The sequence below is a fragment of the Pelophylax lessonae genome (assembly GCF_965119305.1).
Source record: "Pelophylax lessonae genome assembly, chromosome: 3".
Classification (NCBI taxonomy): domain Eukaryota; kingdom Metazoa; phylum Chordata; class Amphibia; order Anura; family Ranidae; genus Pelophylax; species Pelophylax lessonae.
In genome coordinates, this window is record NC_138770.1 from 127,877,807 (window position 1) to 127,899,127 (window position 21,321).

Consider the following 21,321-nt stretch of genomic DNA (forward strand, 5'->3'; position numbering starts at 1 on the left):
AAGGCCCTGGAGCACCAGGACAATGGAAACCCACATAAAATGACCCCATTTTGGAAAGCAAACAGCCCAACGTATAATTTTTGAGGCATAATGAGTCTTTTGAATATGTCATTTTTTTCCACAAGTTTTTGGAAAATGTGGAAAGAAAATGAAAACACATTTTTTTTACACAAAGCTGTCCATTTATGCAATATTTCTAACACATAGCATGTACATAGCAAAAATTGCACCCCAAAATACATTCTGCTATTCCTCCTGAGTATGGCGATACCACATGTGTAACACTTTTTCACAGCCTGGCCACATACAGACGCCTAACATCCAAGTAGCGCTTTACACAAAGTTGTCCATTTATCCACTTTAAGACTGGGCCTATTTTTGACACTTGGTGTTTACAAGCTAAAATCATTTTTTTTGCTAGAAAACTACTTGAAACCCCCAAACATTATATATTTTTTTTTAGCAGAGATCCTAGAGAATAAAATGGAGATTGTTGCAATATTTTTTATCACACCGTATTTGCGCTGCAAATTTGAAAAAAATTCACTTTTTTGAACTAAAAAATAAGAAAACAGTAAATTTAGCCCATTTTTTTTCCATAATGTGAAAGATAATGTTACGCCGAGTAATTAGATACCCAACATGTCATGCTTCAAAATTGCGCATGCTCACAGAATGGCGCCAAACATTGGTACTTAAAAATCCCCATAGGCAACATTTTAAAAATTTCTGCAGGTTACTAGCTTAGAGTTACAGAGGAGGTCTAAGGCTCAAATTATTGCTCTCGCTCTAACGATCGCAGTGATACCTCACATGTATGGTTTGAACACCGTTTACATATGTGGGCAGGACTTGCGTATGCGTTTGCTTCTGCGCGCGAGCTAAAGGTGACAGGGCGCTTTAATTTTTTTTTTTTCCTATTTATTTTATTTATTATTTTTTTATTTTTACACAGTTTAAAAAAAAAATGTTTTGATCATTTTTATTCCTATTACAAGGAATGTAAACATCCCTTGTAATAGAAATAGGCATGACAGGTCCTCTTTATTGTGAGATCTGGGGTCAAAAAGACCTCACACCTAACAACTACACTAAAAAAGAAAAAAAAAAAAATTGTTGAAAGAGGAAAAAAAGAAAAAAAAAAGCGGCCCTTTAAACCGGTTGCTAGGCAACGTCTTTTGACGTAGCTCCTGTCCTCCAAGACCATAGAGTTGAGTGAGGGCCATCTTGCCCTCACTCGACTTCCTGCCTCTGAGGATCCGGGACCGGATAGTTTTCCCCGCTGCCGGCGGGTCCGGTAAGCTGGGAAAACATCTGGGACGCGGCAGGAGGGGGGGGGGGGCACCTCTTCCCCTGCACCGTAAGGGTAATTCCGCGGCGAATCCGCCACTGGGACCACCCTTATCTGAAAGCCGACCGCCCGCCGTTTCAAAAAATACCGGGGTTATGGGGGCTATCTGCTGCCATAACCCCAGTATTTAGCTTTTAATGGCCGACGCATATAGTCGTTAGGCGGTCAGTAAGTGATTGCATGTATATGGCAAACAGGTGACGATGACTGATGGGGTGACAGGTGACAATGACTGATGGGGTGACAGGTGACAATGACTGATGGGGTGACAGGTGACAATGACTGATGGGGTGACAGGTGACAATGACTGATGGGGTGACGATGATTGATGAGGTGACAGGTGATGTTGATTGATGAGGTGACAGGTGATGATGATTGATGAGGTGACAAGTGACGATGATTGATGGGGTGACAGATGACAATCACTGACGGGGTGACATGTGACGAATGATGGGGTGACAAGTGACGATCACTGATGGGGTGACAAGTGACGATGATTGATGGGGTGACAGATGACGATGACTGATGGGGTGACAGGTGACGGTGATTGATGGGGTGTCAGGTGACGGGCGATTGATGGGGTGACAGGTGACGGGCGATGGTCACTGATGGGTGACAGGTGACGGGCGATGGTGCACGGCGGTACTGATGGCAGTCTCTGGTGACCGGTGAACTTTAGGCTACGTTCACATGTGAGCGTAGCGATCATGGGCAGAATCACTGCGATTCCGCCCGCGATCCAGAAATCATTGCAAATTGCGGGACGCCTGTGTGTTGCCCGTGATTTGCAATAGCACCCCAAACGCTGTGCGATGTTGCTGCGATTTCCGCCTGCCGAATCGAGGTAACATCACGCAAACAACGCATGACGCCCCAAAGAAGCTCTTGTACCTTTTTTGGGCGTCATGCGTTGTTTGCGTGATGTTACCGCGATTCGGCAGGCGGAAATGGCGGCAACATCGCACAGCGTTTGGGGTGCTATTGCAAAAAACGGGCAACGCACAGGCGTCCCGCAATTTGCAATGATTTCCGGATCGCGGCAGAATCGCTGTGATTCTGCCCGCGATCGCTGCGCTCACATGTGAACGTTATGGGTGTCAATTTCTGGGCACTGATGAGGTGACTGTTGGGTGACAGGTGACATTGGGGGGGGCTGAGGACTGTGTGGGGGGACCTTTATTTGTGTGATTTTACATTTTACAGGTACACAGAGCAGTAACTCACTATTTCTAGCTCTGCTCCCCTCATACTGGAAACTGTATGAGGGGAGAAGAGCTAGTAACAGTCAGTTACTGCTCTGTATTTACATTTTGTGATCGGCTGTGAATGGATTCACAGCCGATCACATAGTAAACAGTCACTGTCAGTGACTGTTTACTACTGCCGGTGACAGCTGTGTTCCTACGGAACACAGTGCCACCGACATGACCGCGCTGCGCGCTCCCGATCGCGCATGCGCGGTCATCTTCCGGGCTCCGGTATTGTGATCGGCTGTGTCATTGGAACACAGCCGATCACGTGGGAAACAGCCATGCCTATTGGCTGTTTCCCCCCTGCCGGTGACCGGCTGTGTCCCGGGGACACGCCGACACTGGCAGTGCACGGCGGCGCGCCTGGGATCGCGCGCCTGCCCTGCATTTCCTGCGGATGTCATATGACGTCCGCCCAGGATAATAGCCACACGGTCCCGCCGTCATATGACGGCCGGCGGGCGGTAAGTGGTTAAACTCTGATAAACTCTTTTAAAAAAAATGCAGCTTTGGTGAGTTTATAATGCTGATTTTCTCTTGTCAGGGTTAACAACGTTTACAAGAAACCAGTGTGCATGAGGCCTAAGAGTTGAATTTGTAAGCTGTAGTTTAATGTTTACTATTGGATTTACATACAGACTGTTCTAAGTAATGGCCTTTGCTGGGATCTCTGGCCCTGGCAATTTTTTCTTTTTAGATAGAAAATTCTTTCCTGGTTTTTTTCTGTGAGATCTACAATCAACTGCCAGACTGGGCGACGGGATGGATAATCTATATCCAGTGGTCACCCCAGTCTGGCCAGCGAGCGCGCACAGACCTAAGCTCCGTGCTAGATCTGTTACGACTTAGCCAGACTGGATGGGGGCTGGCCTGCAAGGTCGCATACGATCGGGTCTCGGCCCGAGTCGCGGCATTCCTCCTGGCCAAAAGACCCCCATTTCGAAGGGGAGGGGTTCTGTCTGGAGCAGTGCCCGTCTGGTCCCTAGTATGGTGAGTAGCTGTCCCCCCTGGAGGGTTTTGGGGTGGATGTGGGCCCCTCCATGGGACAGTCAGACCCCCTTCATCTGTCTCCCCATGCTACCCCCCCTCCACTTATACTGGGGCTGTGTGGGTGGTTTGGGGGCGAGGGGGCTCGCCGCTGGCAACTGGATGATCAACTGTGAAGAGGGGGTTGTACCTGATGGGGGCTCCTGCCAGGGCCCCCCATCCTGCCTGGGCCTGTCCTTGAGGCCTAGGGATCCCTCCTGTGTCCCTGAGAGCCTTATGATGCCGCGCTGAACCGCCATTTTGCTGTAACCTGTGTGCTCAATGCACGGCAGCCATGTTTGTGTAGTCCAGTGGCCATCTTGCGGTGGGTTGCCATTGAAAATAGCGGCTGCCATGACTGTGGATCCCTGTGGGCGGTGATTTTGGCAGTGGGAGCCCCTCCTCATCCCCTGTTGCTGACTCCTTAATCTTTTCACATCCTGATCCCTGCACATGGAGTGCAGATTATCCTGGTGGCTGCAGGTGCCCGTTTCTGCTGGGTGGTGAGTCTGGTGGGTTCCTCTCCCTCTCTGCTGAGGATGTCTTGGTACTTTTTTCCTGGCGATGGGGGGGTGCTGGCAGCGCAGTGGGGGTTGTCCCTTTGCAGTGTTTTACACTTTTTGTGGGGTCCCCTTGGTGACTCATGTTGTCTTTGCAGCAGATCTCCCCACCTGATCTTCTCTCTGAGGCTGCAGGGCCTTCTGGGTCCCAACCATTAATCGATGCACTGACGGCAGTCCTGGAGTTCTTTGTGTCCCTTGTGGCGGTGGCTTTCGGGTGACAGGCTAGCAAAAACGCCCCCCGCCTTCCCTGCCTCATCAGTTCCTGAATCTGATTCGGCCGCCGCAGACGTGAGTCACCCTGCTGGGTATAGTGAGTTGTATGATTGTATCTGTGTGTGAGACCTAAAGATGGAGGACGCAGCTGCGACGGAGGCGCAGGTTCCCTTTGGCACTCACAAGCCATCCAGAGCTGTAAAGGTGTTTCCTTCCCCCGCCTAATTTGACAGAATTGTCGCTAAAGAGTGGGGACAACCAAAGCGTCCCCTTGGGGTCCCTAAGCGATTCGTTAAGCGATTTGTTATGCAATACCCCAATGAGGAGTCCCTTTTTAAAAAAGTGGACTGTTCCACTGGTGGTGGACCCTCCGGTCTCCAGTTTGAACAAGGCAACCATGATTCAGGTTGAAGAGTCCCCAGCTTCTAAGGACCTGGCGGACAGGAAGGCGAAGGCTGTGGCCCGCAATATGTACACTGGCTGGTTCGGCACTGAAGTTTGTATTCACCATGGCCCTGGTGTCGCAAACTCTGACTGTGTGGGCTAAGCTTTTACGCCAAGACCTGGAGGGAGAACCGCTCCCCCCTGCCTTTGCTAAGCTGGCGGACCAGCTGGTCCAGGGGCTGCAGTTTATCTGTGATACCTCCTTTGGATGCAGCTGTCCTAGTGGCTCGGCTCTCTGTTTTGGCAGTGGTCCTTCAGCATTTCTTTTGGCTCAAATGCTGGTCTGCGGACCAGACTTCTAAAAAGGCCTTGACTGATCTCCCCTTTCAAGGAGATCGCCTGTTTGGAACTACCCTGGATGGCATCATTAAAGATTTCACAGGGGAAAAAGATTACCTTTTTTCCACAGGCTAAGGGCAAGGACCCTCGTCTTAGACGTGGGCCTTCCTCGGCTCATACGTTTTTTCGTCCCTCAGGGTCAACTGACAAGGGCTCAAAGCCTTTCAGGGCCTTCTTTGGAGGATCCAAACGAACCTGGTCTGGCAAGACGAGAGCAGGCTTCTCCATACCCGAAGACAGGGCTCCTTCAGCATAAAGGTGCGCCCTCACCTGTATTGGGGACTGGGAGACGCCTTCGCTGGTTTCTGGACCCGTGAACTTCCCTGGTACAATACAAGTGGGTCCACGAAGTCATTCGGTCGGCAACAAGATTACGTTTCGCTCTTGTTCCCTGGCAAGGTTCTTACCTTCCAACTTGTGCCTGTCCCCGGACCGCTTACAGGGTCTGTTTGGACCTGTACAAGACCTGTTACTTCAAGGGGTGATTGTCCCATTTCCGACTTCGGAACATTTTCTGGGTTTTTACTCAAACCTGTGTACAGTTCCTAGAAAGTAAGGCAAGGTGCGTTCAATCGTGGACTTCAAGGCCCTAACTGCTTTGTGAGGGTGCAGAAGTTCAAGATGGAGTCCATTCGCACGGTGGTGGCATCCCTGAATCAGGGGGATTTTCTTGTCTCTATTGACATCAAGGATGCTTACCTTCACATTCCAATGCGTGCCGGTCACTAGCGCTTTGCCGTGGGAGAGGAGCATTATCAGTTTGTGGCATTACCCTTTTGTAAAGTCCTGAGGAGCAGAGACGAGACCAAAGTGTTAGCCCCGGTGCTAGCATTGTTACACCAATGGGGGATCGCGGTACTGGGTTACTTGAATGAAGTCGTGCGAGCGGAGTCTCCTACTGCTCTGGTGGTAAACCTGGAAATCACCAGACGAATAAGGGAGTTCGGCTGGATTCTGAAGTTTCAGAAGTTTGCTCTGGTTCTGTCCACAAAGCTGGACTATCTGGGTCTGACTCTGGACTCTGCCTTAGTCAGAGTGCTCCTTCCTGTGGACAAACTTCAGAAATTGCAGCCTGCAATTCGTCTCCTGCTGTCCAGCAGACAGTCATCCCTCTGGACTTGCACTCGGGTGCTGGGACTGATGGTGTCTACCCTCGAGGCGGTTCCGTTTGCACAGTTCCATACAAGGTCCCTGCAAAGGGAAATTCTGGCAAAATCGGACAAGACTCTGCAGTCTCTGGACAATCCGATTCGGCTGAGCCGGGGATCAAAGGAGTCCCTGATATGGTGACTTCGCTCTCTGGCGGTTCGGCTGGGCAAATCCTTCCTCCCCTTGTATTTGACAATGGTCACCACAGATGCCAGCCTGTCCGGCTGGGGAGTTGTCCTCTGCAAATATTCTGCTCAGGGGCTCTGGACGCTGGAAGAGTCCAGACTGCTGGTCAATGTCTTGGAACTCTGAGCGATCAGACTGTGCTTTGCACATCCCTGAAGACGGATCCATCCAATGTTCCGTGTGCATTCAATCTGACAATGCCACGGCCCTGACTTATGTCAATCACCAGGGGGGCACAAGAAGTGTCCTGGGGGCTCTGGAGAATGGTTCGTTCCAGCCCTCTCCATCGTACACATTCCAGGGGTGGAAAACTGGCAGGCGGATTACCCCAGTCGGCAGGCGTTGGACCAATCATCCGGAGGTGTTTCATCGGTTGTCTCTCCGGTGGGCATCCCCGAGGTGGATCTGCTGGCGCCTCGGCTCAACAGAAAGGTGCAGAGGTTTGTGGCTCAGTCACTGGATACTCTGGCGGACGCCACAGACGCGCTGGTGGCCCCATGGTGTCAGTATATCTGATTTACGCCTTCCCTTCTCTCAAGCTTCTGCCAAGACTTGTACGCAGGATCAAGGCAAAGGGATTCTGGTCATCTTAGTGGCTCCAGACAGGCCTCGCCAGGTCTGGTACGCCGATCTGGCGCGGCTAGTCGTCGACGTTCCTTGGAAGCTTCCTCTCAGGGAGGATCTGCTGTCCCAAGGACCGATATTCCATCCTGCTTTACAGTTGTTGGCTTTGACGGCTTGGCTGTTGAATGCCAGGTGCTGATGGATAGAGGTGTGTCTGAGTCGGTGATTACAACGCTGTTAAAAGCTAGGAAATCTACTTCTAGAAAGATCTAGGATCGTATTTGGAAGACGTACATTGCGTGGTGTGAGTCTCTTGGGGTTCATCCTCGCTTTTTCTTGGTGGCTCAGATCTTGACCTTCCTTCAATTGGCTTTAAGTACTATCAAGGGTCAGGTGTCGGCCTTAGCGGTCTTCTTTCAACGGCCCTTGGCCACATACTCCCTGTTGCGAACTTTTCTTCCGGGAGTTAGTCCCTGCAGTGCGGTCTCCCTTGCCGCCTTAGGACCTCAATTTGGTGCTCTCAGTCTTCCTAACGCTGTCCCAGAAGGTGGCCTTCTTGGTGGCTATCACCTCTGCACACAGGGTGTCAGAATTGGCAGTATTATCCTCTCGTTCACCTTATTTGGTGGTTCACAGAGATAAGGTGGTTCTTCGTCCCTGTCCGTCGTTCCTTCCAAAGGTTGTTTCTGATTTTCATTTAAATTAAGACATTGTGCTGCCTTCCCTGTGTCCCAGGCCAAAACATCCGAAGGAAATTGCCTTGCATGCCTTGACAGTGGCCTGGACAATTAGGGTGTACCTGGTAGCTACGAAGTCTTTCAGGAATTCAGACTCACTATTTGTGCTCAAGGATGGGCCTCGGAATAGGGTTGTCTGCTTCCTCTGTGGCCATTTCCAGATGGATCAGACGGTGGAGGCCTGGCCTTTCATATCATATTTAAACTACGGACTTGACCATGGCCTCCAGGCTCTGAGGAAGAGGCACGGCCTCGAAACGCGTCAGCCCTCTGTTTCCAGTAAAGACGTTGATCCTCTGGCAGGAGGCAGGTGTATGGAATTGATGTGCCTGAATTTCACGATTGTTTGTGAGTAGCTGATTTTAAATTTTATCCAAATAAACTCGCTGAGGATAATGCGCTAGGCTGGTGCGCCCTTTTCTTTGCTTTGTATTTTCAGTGTTTGGTCGACCGCCCTGGTCGTAAGGGGCAGCAAAGCCTAGCCATCATGGATGCCTAATATCAGCACGAGTTCCGGGATTGAGGCAGCCTGAGGACCAGGTTCCGAGCGCAGGAAAAGGGGGTGCTGTATAGCACTTATCTTTTTTGGAATGCCTTGACAGTGGCCTGGACAATTAGGGTGTACCTGGTAGCTACGAAGTCTTTTAGGAATTCAGACTCACTATTTGTGCTCAAGGATGGGCCTCGGAAAAGGGTTGTCTGCTTCCTCTGTGGCCATTTCCAGATGGATAAGACAGAGGGTGATCCAGGCCTTTTCCATCAGGGGTCAGGTTCTTCCTTTCCCTGTCAAGGCGCACTCTACTGGGGCGCTCAGTGCCTCCTGGGCCTTCCTTCATCAGGTTTGCAAGGCGGCCACCTGGTCGCCGATGCACAATTTCACAAAGTTCTGTAAAGTGGATGTGTTGGCATCTGTGGATGCTTTCTTTGGCCACAAGGTTTTGCAGGCTGCTGTTTAGAGGACCTGGTCCTCTTTGAGGATGTATTTTTTTTTTTTCAGGTGAGCTCCAGTTGTTTTGATTGAGCTCCTGTTTACCTGGTTGGTTATAGTTAGCCTTGGGAATTTATTTTTTGCTGTTCCCACCCCTCATGTTTACCACTGCTTTGGGATGTGCCAATGGTTATGAAGATCAGGAGCTGTGTATGTCAATGAACAAAAGAGAAAATGGGATTTTTGACTTACCGTAAAACCCATTTCTCTGACGTTCATAGGACACATCACCCACCCCAAACTGAATACCTATAGCAGAGAGAGGGAGTATACCCCCTGGGACTGCCTATATTCATAGCCAGACTTTTTTTCTGCCTAGTGTCCTACTTCTGTAGGGAGCAGTATAACACAGTGGTTAAGAAGATCAGGAGCTGTGTCCATCAATGAACATCAGAGAAATGGATTTTACGGTAAGTCAAAAATCCCATTATTTCATTCACATAACACTGTGCTGCTGCTATCACATGTGCCTTCTTGCTGTGTTTTGAAAGCAGATTTCAGTCATGTAATGCTGGGTGTTTAATATAATGTTGCCTCCTGCTTTGCAGGCTACATCGGCACTGGCTGGCCTGTTAGAGGAAGACAATCTCCTGTCTGATGATCGGATAATTGACAATGCCTGGAGAGGGGCTGAGGCCTATCATTTCTTCCTGCTCGCTCAGAGGCAGCTCTATGAAGGCTATGTAGACGCTGCTATGAGGACAGGTGAGTCTGGACGTGTTTTTTTCTTACTGCAGATAAGCTAGAAAAAATATAACTGCAGAGAGGCACATAACAATCTAGATTATTGTGTAGTTTACTTTTAGATAGCCACAGGTTGAGGCACCCAGTTGCTTTTGGCATCTCTGTAACTCGACCACAGGAATTTGAGTTCCTCATCCTGCTGCCATTATGCAAATGCATCTATTCCATTTTTTTCTCTATTGAGCAGAAGCAGCAGATAGGAATGAGACTTAGTTTGTTTGGGTCCTTCTGGTTGGGTGTAAACCTCAGCAAGTCACATGAAGATATGTGGTTTCTTAAGTTGACAAACCATGTAGAATTCAATACAGGCCACCATCATTCACCCAAAACTGAATCCCCAATTTTGGGATTAATTGGCACTTTCGATTACAATTGGTTCATATAGAAGGCTTTTTGTTGAAGGGGAGGTTCAAACTGTTATGAAAAAATATCTGGGGGGAAAAGAAGAAACAAGGAGATGTAGCTATTTATTATGCTTTGGTGAAAAGTGACATTACTTTATATGTTGTTTAATTTAAAGTGACCCTGTCAGTTCCGTAATAAAGTCCAGAAAAAGGTTCCTCAGTGGAAGAGATCTCCCCTCCCTGGTGGAACTTTTCGAAAACCATCCTCCAATTCAGCACTTCAACCTCTGTCAGTCTCTTTAGCATTTGACACTTCTGAGAGTGTCACTCTTGAGTCCCTGTTGCAGTTTACTTCCTTTTGGACTTTGTTACAGAACTGACAGGCCCACTGCAAAGTGCTAATTTTAACTACTGATTGAGTATTACATATCTGGAATGAGGGCTGGTTTACACCATGCCCCCCACATGATTTGCATAGAAACACGTTGAGCGTTTCTGTTCGATTCAGACTGCATGCAAAACAGACTCCATTTGTGATCTGCAGCAGGTGACAATGGAAAGTTAACAAAACACAAATGCAGGCCACAAATGCAGTGCATTTGCCCGCACCTGCCTGCACTGGATTGCATGGTACTTTTAGTACAGTACATTTAGTACATGGTACAGTGCATTTTAAAAAGTATTGCATACACTACTTTGGTGCGGGCTGAAATCACACCGCACAGAACTGCATGTGAATTGCACAGCGTGTTCCTCTGCGATTAATGTGTGGGCATGATGTGAACTGGCCCTAATTGTTTTACATCTTTTTAATGAAGAACACACATAGGAAGTTTAATATTCGGGTCAAACATTTGCCTGGATTTTTTAGTAAGGGTAGGAAATAGGTAACAGAGTTCAGTCAGTTTGGTGCACACAAGTTTTACCCTTTGCCTTTGTAATTCCCAGCACTACACCTAAGAGATTATGAAGATATTATCCCTGCTGTGGAGATCTATTGCCTTCTGGCACTCTGTGCCTGTGCTAACCGGGCATTTGGTACCTGCTCCAAAGCCTTTATTAAACTGGAATCCTTGGAGACTTTGAGCCCTGAGCAGAGACAGCAATATGAAGACCTTGCCCTGGAAATCTTCACCAAACACAGTCCAAAAGATAGCCGGAATCCTGAGGCTGATGTCTTCCCAGAACGGTTTGTATAGCATGAGATCAACACATGAATCCAATGAGTATTTCAAATTTAGAAACAGGTTACCACACATTTTTTATAGATTTTTTGAAATCTAGAACAATTCAGTACGGTCTGTGATACTTTTTTATTTGCATGAACATCCAAATTTTCAGGACAAGCTTTTTGGGTGTACCCCCTTCTCCAAGGTCCTAGCAGTACTAATACACAGTTTTAGGTATCATGGACAATACTCAATTGTTCTTGTTGCAAGTGCACAATCACCTCAAGCATGAAATGCCAAATATGTATTTCTCTTTAGTTCATTGATGGACACAGCTCCTTATTTTCTTCACCATTGGGTTATACTGTCCCCTACAGGAGTAGGACACTAGGCAGAAAAAAGTCTGGCTACACCTATGGGCAGTCCCAGGGAGTATACTCCCTCTCTCTGCTATAGGTACTCAGTTGTTTCCCGCCTAGTCAGGAGTAAGGACCTAGTTCCTTGCTTGGATCTCTGGTCCTGGCAATTTTTTTCTTTTTAGATAGATGTTTTTCTCCTGTTTTTTTTCCTATGAGATCTACAATTAACCGCAAGACCGGGCAACGGGCTTGATAATCTAGATTCAGTGGTCACCACAGTCTGGCCAGTAAGCGCGCGCAGACCTCAGCTCCAGGCTAGGTCGGCCGCGATATAGCCCCACTGGACGGGGACTGGCCTGCGAGTTAAACGCCTCGCAAGTTTGCATATGACCGGGTCGCTCCTGGCCGACAGCCCCCCCATTTCGATGGCGAGGGGTTCTGTCGGGAGCATGACCCGTCTGGCTCCTGATGTGGTGAGTAGCTGCCCCCCCTCCCCCTGGAGGGTTTTGGGGTGGACGTGGGCCCCTCCATGTGATGGTCAGACCCCCTCCTTCCCCCTCAGGCACCCCTTTTCATCTGTCCCACCATACTACCCCACTCCACTTGTGCTGGGGCTGTGTGGGTGGTCTGGTCCACCTCCTGGGGTGGGGGCAGGGCTCTATGCTGGCAATGAGGACGGGGGGTGCGCCAGCTGCGACCAAACGACCGGCTGTGTGGGAGCTGTACCTGGTGGGGGCTCCTGCCAGGCCCCCCTGTCCAGGCTAGGCCTACCCTTGAGGCCTAGGGATCCCTCCTGGGTCCCTGGGAGCCTCCTGGTGCTGCACGGGGTCGCCATTTTGTTGTAGCCTTGTGCTTCAATGCATGGCGGCCTTGTTTGTGTAATCCGGCGGCTATTTTACGGTGGTCTGCCTTAGAAAACAGTGGCGGCCATGTCTGTGGACCCTCCTGGGTGGCGATTTCAGCGGTGGGAGCCCCTCCTCATGCCCTGGTGCTGACTCCTGGATCCTTTAATTTCCTGATCGCCGCTCGTGCAGTGCAGATTCTCCTGCTGGCTGCGGTGCCTGGTTTCTGCGGGGTGGTGAGTCTGGTGGGGGTCCTCTCCCTCTCTGCTGAGGATTGATTGGTGCTCTGGGACTGGCAACCAGGTGGTGCTTCCAGAGCAGTAGGGGTTGTCCCTTAGCAGTGTTTTACACTTTTTTGTGGGGTCCCATGGTGACTCATGGAGTCTTTGGAGCACATCTCCCCACCTGATCTCCTCTCTGGGGCTGCGGGTCCCATCCATCCATCGATGCACTGACTGCGGTCCTGGAGTCTTTTGTGTTCTAGGTGGAGGTGGCTTTTGGGCGACAGGCTGGCATAAAGCGCCCCCCACCTTTCTCTACCTCATCAGATCCTGAATCTGATTCAGCCACCGCGGACGTGGGGCACCCTGCTGGGCCTGAGACTACGTTCCCTGAATCCTCAGATAGTGGGGAGGATTTATTCCTCCACTTCTGCAACTGTGCACGAAAAGGCACTGGTGGATGCACTAATTGTAGCTGTGCGTGAGACCTTAAAGATGGAGGACGCAGCTGCAACGGAGGCGCAGGTTCCCTTTGGCACTTACAAGCCATCCAGAGTGGAAAAAGTGTTCCCTTTCCCCTCCTATTTTGACAGAAATTTCACTAAAGAGTGGGGACGACCAAAGCATCCTCTTGGTTCCCTAAGCGATTTGTTAGGCGATTCCCCTATGAGGAGTCCCTTCTTAAGAAGTGGTCTGTTCCACCGGTTGTGGACCCTCCGGTTTTCAGATTAAACAAGGGAACCATGATTCCAGTTGAAGAGTTCCCGGTCAATAAGGACCCGACGGACAGGAAGGCAGAGGCTGTGGCCTGCAATATGTACACCCTGGCTGGTTCGGCACTGAGGCCAATATTCATCATTGCGCTGGTGTCACAGACTGCCCGAATGGGCTAGGCTTTTGTGTCATGACCTGGAGGGGGTAGTAGCTCCCCCCTGCCTTTGCTGAGCTGGCAGACCAGCTGGCCCAGGGGCTGCAGTTTATCTGTGATGCCTCGTTGGATGTGGCTTCCATAGTGACAAACTCCAGAAACTGCAGGCTGCAATTCGTCTCCTGCTGTCCAGCAGATGGTCATCCCTCCAGACTTGCATGCGGGTGCTGGTCCTGATGGTGTCCGGTTCCGTTTGCACAGTTCCATACGAGGTCCTTGCAAGGGAGATTCTGGCCTAATTCTGGGACAAGAATCCGCAGTCTCTGGACAATCAGATTCAGCTGAGCCGGGGATTGAAAGAGTCCCTGATATGGTGGATTCGTCCTTCGGTGCTTCGGCTGGGCAAATCCTTGCTCCCTTTGTATTGAACCGTGGTCACCACGAATGCCAGCCTGTCTGGCTGGAGAGGCATCCGCGGCAAAAAGTCTGCTCAGGGGATCTGGACACTGGTAGAATCCAGACTACTGATCAATGTCTTGTAACTCAGAGCGATCAGACTGTGCCTGGAACATTGGATGGATCGTCTTCAGAGATGTCCAGTGCACATTCAGTCGGACAATGCCACGGCTGTGGCTTATGGAAAACTCCAGGGGGGCACAAGAAGTGTCTTGGCGGCTCTGGAGGTAACAGGCATTCTAAGGTGGGCAGAATGGTTTGTTTCAGCCCTCTCCGCCGTACACTTACCCGGGGTGGAAAACTGGCAGGTGGATTACTTTAGTCGGTAAGCATTGGACCAAGGGGAGTGGTCCTTTCATGCGGAGGTGTTTCATCAGTTGTGTCTCCAATGGGCATCCCCAAGGTGGATCTGTTGTCATCCCGGCTAAACAGAAAGGTGCAGAGGTTTGTGGCTCCGTCACGGGATCCTCTGGCGCATGCCACAGATGCGCTGGTGGCCCAGTGGAGTCAGTATCGTCTGATTTACACCTTCCCTCCTCTCAAGCTTCTGCCAAGACTTCTATGCAGGATCAGGGAAAAAGGGATTTCGGTCATCTTAGTCGCCCCAGGCTTGGTACGCCGATCTGGTACGGCTGGTCGCCAGTGTTCCTTGGAAGCTTCCTCTCAGGGAGGATCTGCTGTCCCAAGGACCAATCTTCCATCCTGCTTTACAGTCCCTGGCTTTAACAGCTTGGCTGTTGAACGCTAAGTGCTCATGGATAGAGGTTTGTCTGAGTTGGTGATTCCAACACTGTTATAAGCTAGGAAATCTACTTCTAGGAAGATCTAGGATCATATTTGGAAGACGTACATTGTGTGTTGTGAGTCTCTTGGGGTTCATCCTCGCTCTTTTTCAGAAGGATCTTGACCTTCCTTTAACGGGGGGGTTGAGCAGAAACTGGCCTTGAGTACTATCAAGGGTCAGGTGTCGGCCTTAACGATCTCCTTTCAACGGCCCTTGGTCACGTACTCCCTGGTGCGTACTTTTCTTCAGGGAGTTAGGCACTTGACCCCTCCAGTGCGGTCTCCGTTGCCGCCTGGGGACCTAAATTTGTTGCTCTCAGTCCTCCAGAAGCCTCCTTTTGAGAATCTTCGGGAAGGTGGCCTTTTTGGTGGCTTTTACCTCTGCATGCAGGGTGTTTGAATTAGCGGCGTTTTTCTGTCATTCACTTTACTTGGTGGTTTACAGTGATAAGGTGGTTCTCCACCCCTTTCCGTCGTTCCTTCCTCAGGTTGTCTCTGATTTTCATTTGAATGAAGACATTGTGTTGCCTTCCCTGTGTCCCATGCCAAAACATCAAAAGGAAATTGCTTTGCATGCCTTTGATGTGGTCCGGGCAATTAAGGTGTATCTGGCAGCTACGTAATCTTTTAGGAAGTCATACTCCCTATTTGTGCTCACGGATAGTCCTCTGAAAGGGTTGTCTGCTTCCTCTGCTACCATTTCCAGATGGATCAGACAGACTGTGAATCAGGCCTATTCCATCAGGGGTCAGGTTCCTCCTTCCCCTGTCAAGGCGCACTCTACTCAGGCGCTCAGTGCCTCCTGGGCCTTCAGTCATCAGGTGTCAGTGACGCAGGTTTGCAAGGCGGCCACCAGGTCGTCGATGCACACTTTCACAAAGTTCTATAAAGTGGAAGTGTTGGCATCTGCGGATGCTTCCTTTGGCCGCAAAATTTTGCAGGCTGCTGTTTAGTGGACCTGGTCCACTTTGAGGGTGTATTGTTCTTTTCAGGTGGGCTCCAGTTGTTTTTGTTGAGCTCCTGTTGCCTGGTTGGCTACTGTTTAGCCTTGGGAAACTTTTGTTGTTCCCACCCCTCATGTTTAACACTGCTTTGGGACATCCCAATGGTTAAGAAGATCAGGAGCTATGTCCGTCTATGAACGAAAGAGAAAATGGGATTTTTGACTTACTGTAAAATTAATTTCTCTGATGTTCATTGACGGACATAGCACCCACCCCTCCGTGGAGTTGTATTACTTGTATCACTGCTTGTAACAAAATTAAATACCTATAGCTGAGCGAGGGAGTATACCCCCTGGAACTGCCCAGTGGCGTAGCCAGACTTATTTTCTGCCTAGTGTCCTACTCCTGTAGGGGGCAGTATAACCCAATGATTAAGAAGATCAGGAGCTGTGTCCATCAATGAACATCAGAGAAATGGATTTTACGGTAAGTCAAAAATCCTATTTTATGGATTCTCAGAGGAATCACTAGTTTCACATGTTCTGAAGACATTAATGTTGGTGGTGCTGGAGTAAATGGCTTTATAGATGCAGGTCACATAATTGTATGCCTGGGTATTTGGACATGAACCTTTAGCAGAAGGGGTTTGGGGGATGAGCTTTAGACAGAACAGCCTAGTCAAAAGCTGTTTTTGGATTCTGATCCTCCCTTTTCTAAAATCATGTGACTAAAGCCAAAGTTATCTTGGGCACTTAGAGGTAATCTTTTAGGCAACAATGATATTTATATTTAAATAATTCTCAAGTCATTTTTTTTGTTTCTTCCTACAGCGGGGAAGGAAAATTGCCAACATGCGTTGCTTCAGGGAGACCCATTACAGAATACCAGTTCTGGATGTGCAGCGTTTGCAAGCACGGTGTTCAAGACAGAGAGATTGCTGCATACAGCTTCTGTCCTCTCTGCCACAGCTCCACTTCATAAGATTCCTACGTATGAGACATTTCAGTGTAAATATATATAAAATCAAATCTGTATGCTGATAGCTTGCCCCTGATCACTGAAGGATAAATGGTTGTAGAAAACGGTCAGGAAGATTGTCAATTGGGATGTTAATTTAAACGTACCCATTATGTACATTAATATTCCTATTACATATTTATTATTATATTATTTTCACAAGACAGCTTTCTTTAGATTGGGCAGTTGCTTCATTTTAATTGTTTCTTCATCAGAACAAAAGCATGGTGAAAGCCTATATAGGGCACACTGTAGGAACAGGCCAACATGAAATTTTCAACACAGAAAATGTATTGTTCAAAGATAAGTTCAACTTTAAGGGAAAGAAAGGGGTTAGAGGGGTGCTGGAATTTTTTACATTTTGCACCTTAAATATGGGTGTAACATGTTCTAAAATGTGGACTTATACTTTAAGAGCACTTGGGCTACTTAAGTGATCGGTCAGCCATTGCAAATAACTGCACTCTATAAGTTCGGTGTGAAGGAAGACTTGGCAACAGTGGTGGAAGGTTTTGCTGTGTACAGCTGACAATGGCTGTGATTGTGGGAGAGGATTACTGAATCTCTGTGCTAGCTGGCATAGCTCTGTAATTAAGTAGGGCCTATTTCACACGGGCTTCTGCTTGTTCAAGAGCAGTGTGAACAGCAAGCTTTGATAAAGCATTTGCAGAGCTTTCAGCAAGCTTTGTTGAATCTTTTAAAGTACCATTCAGCTCCAGTTTGTAAATGTTCAACATGGATCCTAACGGGAGTACTGTTTTCCACTTCATTGCAGGCTTTCAACAAGCTTCAAGAAGTTCTGAAGCCTGCCAGCAGCTTGTTTAAAGTGGAAATCAGCACTCCCATTAGGATCTGTGTTCAAAATCTACAAACTGTAGTTGAATGGTATTTTAAAAGCTTCAACAAGCTTGCTGAAGCTCTGCGAATGCTTTGTCAAAGCTTGCTGTTTACACTAGTTTTATACAAGCTGAAACCCATATGTGAAACAGGCCTTAGGGTTCTCTTTGTTATTTTAAAGGTAAACTGTAATGATTTTTGGTTTATTTTGTTGTTTTTCTTACAATTTTATAAACTGTTTTGTATAATTTTTTCATCATTTCTATTTGTATAAAATCTTTGCTTTACAAATAAATATTTTCATATGGGATGCAACCATGACACTGATTTTACAGATCATTCTGATCCTTTTTAAAGCAGCCAATAGATGATACTCACTCGATGCGGATAGGGAAATCCTCCCCACTGTGCTATTGTATTCTGACAGCAGAGAGACTTCCCCAGCATCAGGATATACTGATCAGCATTGCAGGCTATAGTCTGCAGCACTAATTGAGCAGTGACAATCCAGCAGAACTGTTGGACAGAAGTTGATCTGCAGATCAACTTCTGTACAACCTAACTGCCCATACATGGATCTAAATTCGGCCAGTCCCTGCTGAACTGGATCCATGTATTGCTGGCTTAAAAAAGAAAGCCCAGTACTGTGTGATCACTTTTTGACTGTCTCATTTTAACTAAACACCAGTTGGAGACCTATGAGCACAGCAGGACGAAGGGGGCACATTTATCCTCTTAAAGCACAGCTTCAGGTTTCAGTGAATCATTTTTTTTGGACAAAGCTGGTCCAAACAAACAATTTCATTTATTAACCGATACTGTGGCTGTGTTGTATAAACTGTATGAATCCTCAGCCATATATAAGGCCAGATTTAGACCTTGGGAGCCCAGGGCACTTCAGGTGCGCTGGGCCCCTCATACACACAGTTGGTCTACATTCTTAATGACAATCACACATTTTTAAAATGCACAAAATATTACTTCCCAAGATACATTTATTAAAAGTATTTTTTTATTATTATATATTTTATATTACTTTAATATTTATTATTTGATATCCTTTTTTATATATATATTTTTTTTCAGATTAGTTTTGTAAAGGGAGGGATGGGGGCCCAGCGCAGTTGCCCCTTTTTCCCCCCTTATAAATCTGGCACTGGTTATATACGGTATACAGTGCTGTGTTCTAGCAGTGGGTTATGAACTTCTCATCCCACTCCCAGGAACAGAATAAAGTTGGGCTGAACGCTGCTCAATCATTTAAAGGGACTTTTGTATTCTATGAATGAATACAAAGCTTCCTCTGATTGGTTGAGACAGAGGGGTGGGCAGATGATGTCACGATCTCCACCTCCACCAATCAGAGAAAGCTTTCTATCCATTCATAGAGTACATAGCTTCCCATGAATGATTGAAAAGCGATCAGCCCCACTTGATTCCCAGGAGTGAGACGGGAAGTTTCCACCCCACTGCCAGAACACGGTGCTGTATATTGTATGTAGCTGAGGCTACACACAGTTTATACAGTGCTCACAGCTGCTGGGAATGGGCACTAAAAATTCACTTGTCATCTTTTCAAACTAAACCAAGGTTTTCTCAACTTTCCTAAACTGAATTGTGAAAGAATATGAATAATAGAAATAATCCTATGTTTAATAGCCCATTACAAAGTAGAGTCTACTATTGCACTATATTTCACAATTTCTGAACTGTAGTTTTAACAAATTTTGAAAAAAAAATGTTAATGTGCAAAATAAGAAGCAATTTAATTGTACTATATATTATTTTATTTTAAAAGCATTAAGCAAAACCAAAATTGTTTTAACCAAATGTTCTGTTCTCACAAATAAACATTTTATTCTTTATTGCCTGTTGTTAAACTTGGGGTAGCTATGGATCCACCAAGGCAGTGATTCCCATTGAATAAAACACACCAAAAGAAATACACATAGGGCTTGATTTACTAAAACTGGAGTGTGCAAAATTTGGTGCAGCTCTGCATTGAAATCAAACCGTTTGTAACCAGTTTTATGTCAAAGCTTAATTAAACAAGCAGAAGTTAGAAGCTGATGGGCTACCATGCACAGCTACACCAGATTTTGCACTCTCCGGTTTTAGTAAATCAGCCTCATAGTGACTGATAATGGGCCTAGCACTTAATAGGGATACTATATGAAGATAATGGAAGAGAACACCTCTTGCCCACTGTTTAAACCCTTCACTAATGTGGACACAATATCTATGCCATGGCTTTACCCAGGGTCAGGACAAGAGATTGGACAGAAGGGACGCATACCCTGGGCATGTTGAAATGTGGGAGTGCTTTGGGAGCTTCAGCTGCTCCATTCTATTGCACCTGACTGACAGGGGTGACTGCAGCATCACTCCATTCAGAAGGAGCAGGGTCCTTAATTGCTGCTAGAGGGAGGATTTTGCTTTCACCTCCCTTCAACAGCAGTCTGTTTGTAGATGGAAGAGAACGGGAAGCCTTTTAAAAATACACCTATGTCTCAGCACGCCGAGCATATCACATGACCAGAGGTGGAAGGAGGAGAAAAAGGGATTGTGCTGAGGAGGAGGGTTGAACTGAGTAAACAGAGGGTGGGGGGACATCTCCTCCTTAGAGCCCCCCAAGAACCACTTATCCTCCTCCCTCCCTTAGAGCCCTTCAGCCCCTTTTTCTCCCTCTTAGCCCCCCAGACATGGGTGTCTGCAAGTGCCCCCCTCTGGAATCAGGGATCCGCAAGTTGTCCGCATATGGACACTGGTGTCCGTGAGCAGTCCTTGCAGGGTCCGCCGTAGACTTTTTTCTGAGTCTGCTAATCCCTGACTCATTGAGTCCTCCCCTCCCTCACCCCTGATGCAATGGCTCGGGCCGCAGCTCGGCTCCAGGCCCTCCTGTGTACAGAGAAATGTAGATCCAGCTGGCGCCGCCCACTTAAGTGGAGTCCTGCCTGCGTGTTTAGTGATCTTTGGGACTGTCTCGGGGAGGGACTGTACTGTGCAGTGTCCGCCCAGCGCGGGAGAGAGAACCGGAAAACAGGCAAGCAGCCTGAGCCAAGGAGGAAGAGGAAGCAAGGAGGACTTGGAGTGGAAAACCTATATATATTCTTTGCAGGGAGAGAGGCTGGAGAGCCTGAAGTGTGGTGCTGCAGGAAAACCTGGGGATTCTATTCTTTATACAGGTGAAAAAAAGGGTAAGAGTAAGAAGACTAAGTAAAGGGGAATCTATTCTATGGGGGACCTTGACTGGCCTGGCCTGCTTTAAAGGTGGAACTATAGGTGGGACCCTGGCCTGCTCTAAAGGGGATCTATAGGGAACTCTAGCCTGCTCTAAAGGGGGATCCATAAGGACCCTGCTCTAAAGGGATCTATGGGGGACTCTGGCCTGGCCTGCTCTAAAGGAGGATCTATGGGGACCCTGGCCTGCTCTAAAGGGGGTCATGTTGGCTAAATATATATATTCTTTGCAGGGAGAGCCTGGAGTACCTGTTGGTGCAGGAAAACCTGGTAGCACTGGGAATATAGGTGAAAAGGTAAGACTAAAGGGGGATTTATGGGGGACCTTGGCCTCCTCTAAAGGGGGTCATGTTGGCTAAATATATATATATTCTTTGCAGGGAGAGCCTGGAGTACCTGGTGGTGCAGGAAAACCTGGTAGCACTGGGAAAATAGGTGAAAAGGTCAGACTAAGGGGGATCTATGGGGGACCCTGGCCTGCTCTAAAGGGGGATCTATGGGGACCCTGCTCTAAAGTGGAACTATGGGGGGACCCTGCCCTGGCCTTCTCTAAAGGGGGATCTAAGAGGGTGAAAATGGGTGGAGCATGGGTGACCTTAAAATGCCCCCCCTCCTGAAAAAAGTTCTGCGGACACCCATGCCCCCAGATCCCTTTGGCTCTCTGCACCTCACAGAGCCCACCTCCCA

General features: G+C 48.0%; 1 protein-coding gene across 1 annotated transcript in view; it reads left to right on the top strand.

Annotated features, from left to right (window-relative positions):
• WDR35 (WD repeat domain 35) overlaps positions 1-16,836 on the top strand; it is a 144,697-nt gene extending 127,861 nt beyond the window's left edge. The window contains 4 exon segments of the mRNA XM_082251296.1: positions 9,359-9,515; positions 10,847-11,085; positions 11,087-11,091; positions 16,371-16,836. Coding sequence (XP_082107422.1) covers positions 9,359-9,515; positions 10,847-11,085; positions 11,087-11,091; positions 16,371-16,521 — 552 coding nt within the window. The 3' untranslated portion in view covers positions 16,522-16,836.
• The last annotated feature ends 4,485 nt before the right edge of the window (positions 16,837-21,321 follow it).